Source organism: Mandrillus leucophaeus, unplaced genomic scaffold (assembly GCF_000951045.1).
Source record: "Mandrillus leucophaeus isolate KB7577 unplaced genomic scaffold, Mleu.le_1.0 Scaffold7, whole genome shotgun sequence".
Taxonomy (NCBI): Eukaryota; Metazoa; Chordata; class Mammalia; order Primates; family Cercopithecidae; genus Mandrillus; species Mandrillus leucophaeus.
In genome coordinates, this window is record NW_012107585.1 from 8,590,234 (window position 1) to 8,593,485 (window position 3,252).

The 3,252-nt window shown below is 45.4% G+C and overlaps 1 protein-coding gene across 1 annotated transcript in view; it reads left to right on the forward strand.

The window, feature by feature from the left end:
- CCDC62 (coiled-coil domain containing 62) overlaps positions 1-3,252 on the forward strand; it is a 57,354-nt gene that overhangs the window by 14,536 nt on the left and 39,566 nt on the right. Inside the window, 1 exon segment of the mRNA XM_011964514.1 lies at positions 816-917. Coding sequence (XP_011819904.1) covers positions 816-917 — 102 coding nt within the window.

The following is a 3,252-nucleotide window of genomic DNA, read 5'->3' on the forward strand; positions in this document are numbered from 1 at the left end:
TCACTGCAAGCTCCGCCTCCTGGGTTCACGCCATTCTCCTGCCTCAGCCTCCCATGTAGCTGGGACTACAGGCGTAAGCAACCACATTCAGCCTAAATTTTACTTTCGTAGAGATGGAATCTCACTGTGTTGTCCAGGCTGATCTCAAACTCCTGGCCTCAAGTGATCCTCCTGCCTCAGCCTCCCAAAGTGCTGGGATTACAGGCGTGAGCCACTGCACTTGGCCTTTATTTTTATTTTACTTTACTTTTTTTTTTTTTTTTTGAGATGGAATCTCACTGTGTTGTCCAGGTTGAGTGCAGTGGCATGATCTCAGCTCACTGCAACCTCCACCACCTGGATTCAAGTAATTTTCCTGCCTCAGGCTTCCGAGTAGCTAGGATTGCAGGTGTGCACCACCACACCCAGCTGATTTTTGTATTTTTAGTAGAGACGGGGTTTCACCATGTTGGCCAGGCTGGTCTGGAACTCCTGGCCTCAAGTGGTTTGTCTGCCTCGGCCTCCCAAAGTGCTGGGATTATAGGCATGAGCCACTGCGCGGGGCAGATTTTGATTTTTAAAAGATTGCTCTGTGTACACTGGGCTGTCACAGGAGAGGCAAGGCTGGCGCAGGGAGGTCAGTGAGATGAGAGCAAGTGAAGCCTCCAACCAGGGTCCTTGCCAGGGGTGGAGATGTTGGCTGTGAAACAGATTTTGTCTATAGATCCAACAGGACTGGAAGGGGCTGCTGAGGACATGAGTGTTAGACATAGTGTGTCTTTGAGGACTGGAAACTAGTATTTATTTGAGGACTTTCTTTTTCTTCTGTTGTGAAGAGGACCTCAACGAAAAGACGACAGAAAATAACGAGCAACGAGAAGAGATCATTCGCCTCAAACAAGAGAAAAGTTGCCTGCACGATGAATTGCTTTTTACTGGTAAAACAGATGATTGAATGTATTTGTAACCTAGACTTGCTATGATGACAGGCTAAAGGAATTATACCTCGCCCAATTTTTTTTTTTTTTTTTTTTTTTTTTGGTGTAGGGTCTTACTCTGTCACCCAGGCTGGAGTGCGGTAGTCTTGACTGACTGCAACTTCTGCCTCCCGGGCCCAAGCAATTCTCCTGCCTCAGCTTCCTTAGTAGCTGGGATTACCAATGTGAGCCACCATGCCTGGCTAAATTTTGTATTTTTAGTAGAGACACAGGGATTCGCCACATTGGTCAGGCTGGTCTTGAACTCCTGACCTCAGGTGATCCACCAGCCTTGGCCTCCCAAAGTGCTGAGATTGCAGGCATGAGTCTGGCTTTTTTTTTTTTTTTTTTTCTGAGACAGAGTCTCACTCTGTTGCCCAGGCTGGAATAACAGTGGCACGATCTCAGCTCACTGCAACCTCCACATCCCAGGTTCAAGCAATTCTCCTGCCTCAGCTTCCCGAGTAGCTGGAATTACAGGCGTGCGCCACCATGCCCAGCTAATTTTCATATTTTTAGTAGGGACAGGGTTTCACCATGTTGGGCAGGCTGGTCTTGAACTCTGGCCTCAGGTAATCCGCCTGCCTCGGCCTCCCAAAGTGCTGGGATTACAGGCGGGAGCCATCGCGCCCGGCCTTTTTGTTTGGTTTCAACACCCTTTGCGGGATCAGTGAGGACCAAGCAGCAAATGTTAATGCTGCCATCCCGTTCCCAGTCACTGTTTCCTCTTCTGCAAAATGAGCTACTCTCCCTTCCAGCTTGAGCGTGTGACTCTGCTTCTCACTAAAAATATAACATAGATGCTCTTTGACTTACAGGGTTACATTCTGATAAACCCCTCGTAAGTCAAAAATGCATTTAATGAAGCCAACCTACCCACCGGCATAGCTCAGCCTAGCCTGCCGTAAACATGCACAGAACACTCGCATTAGCCTGCGGTTGGACAAAATCATCTCACACAAAGTTTTATAATAAAGTATTGAATATATCATGTAATTTACTGAACGTGAAAAACAGAATGGTTGTATAGGTGATAAGTAGGGTTTTTTTATGAATGTGTACCCCTAGAAAAAGGGGGACTGAGGGTAGGTATCAGTAGACCAGAAAGTGTTCATATGATTTTCTCTTTGGAACTTTACCTCTAAATCAATGACTTTCCTAACACAAACCACTGAAAAGAAAGCCCAAAAGAATCATCTTGGCTGGTAGGGATGTAAACAAGCTCTCTATGTCAGCCATTCTCAGTTGGGAGTGGAGAAGGAGGCCTTCACCAGTGGAAACTCTGAGATACTGGGAGTAGGTAAGGAATATGGCAGGGAATGGATGGAATGCAGTTTGTCTATAAATTAATGGGAAAAAAATTAAAGACAAGGTCTCACTCTGTCTCCTGGTTTGGAGTGCAGTGGTGTAATCACAGCTCACTGCAGCCTCCAGCTCCTGTACTCAAGGAATCCTCCCGCCTTGGCCTTCTGAGTAGCCATTGGCTGAATTTTTAATTTTTTTGCAGAGAAGGGTCTCACTATGTTGCCCAGGCTGGCCTCTAGCTCCTGGGATCAAGTGATCCTCTTGCCTCGGCCTCCCAAAGTGCTGGGATTACAGGTGTGAGCCACCATGCCTGGCCTAAGGAGTTTTAAGTAAAATGGAATTCTTAATATTAATCTCTTGTGATTAAAGATGGGGGGAAGTGTGGTATTCTGCCACTAGAGGTCACTAGTTTCACCATTTCTAGGATTGCTGCATCTACAAGTAATGATAACCCGTTATGCTACTAAAGATATCACATATTTGTAGCTTTACAGTTGCATTTAAACAGTCCTTGGACCAGCATTTGTATGCCAGGTGCCCTGCAGTATGCTCAGATGCTCACAGGCCCACAGAATTTAGTACTATACAAATGCTATGCATAAAATGCTATGGGAGGTCAAAGGAAGGAACAAAGCTTAAAGGATACGTTAGCCTCTTTTCTTTTTGATTAATCACTTTTTACCCATGCACTCTACTATGTACTACTAAATAAAATACATGGAATTTGTTAGCTAATATTATAATAACTTGATTTTGTGAAATATTTTTATCATATCCTAAGCAGATTTCTTTACCCAGGCTGGAGTGCAGTGGTACAATCACAGCTCACTGCAATCTCAAACTCTGAGGCTCAAGTGATCCTCCCACCTCAGCCTCCCAAGTAGGCAGGACCACAGGCACATGCCATCACACATGCCTAATTTTTAAATTTTTTGTACGGATGAGGTTCCACTAAGTTGCCCAGTCTGGACTGGAACTGCTGGGCTCAAGC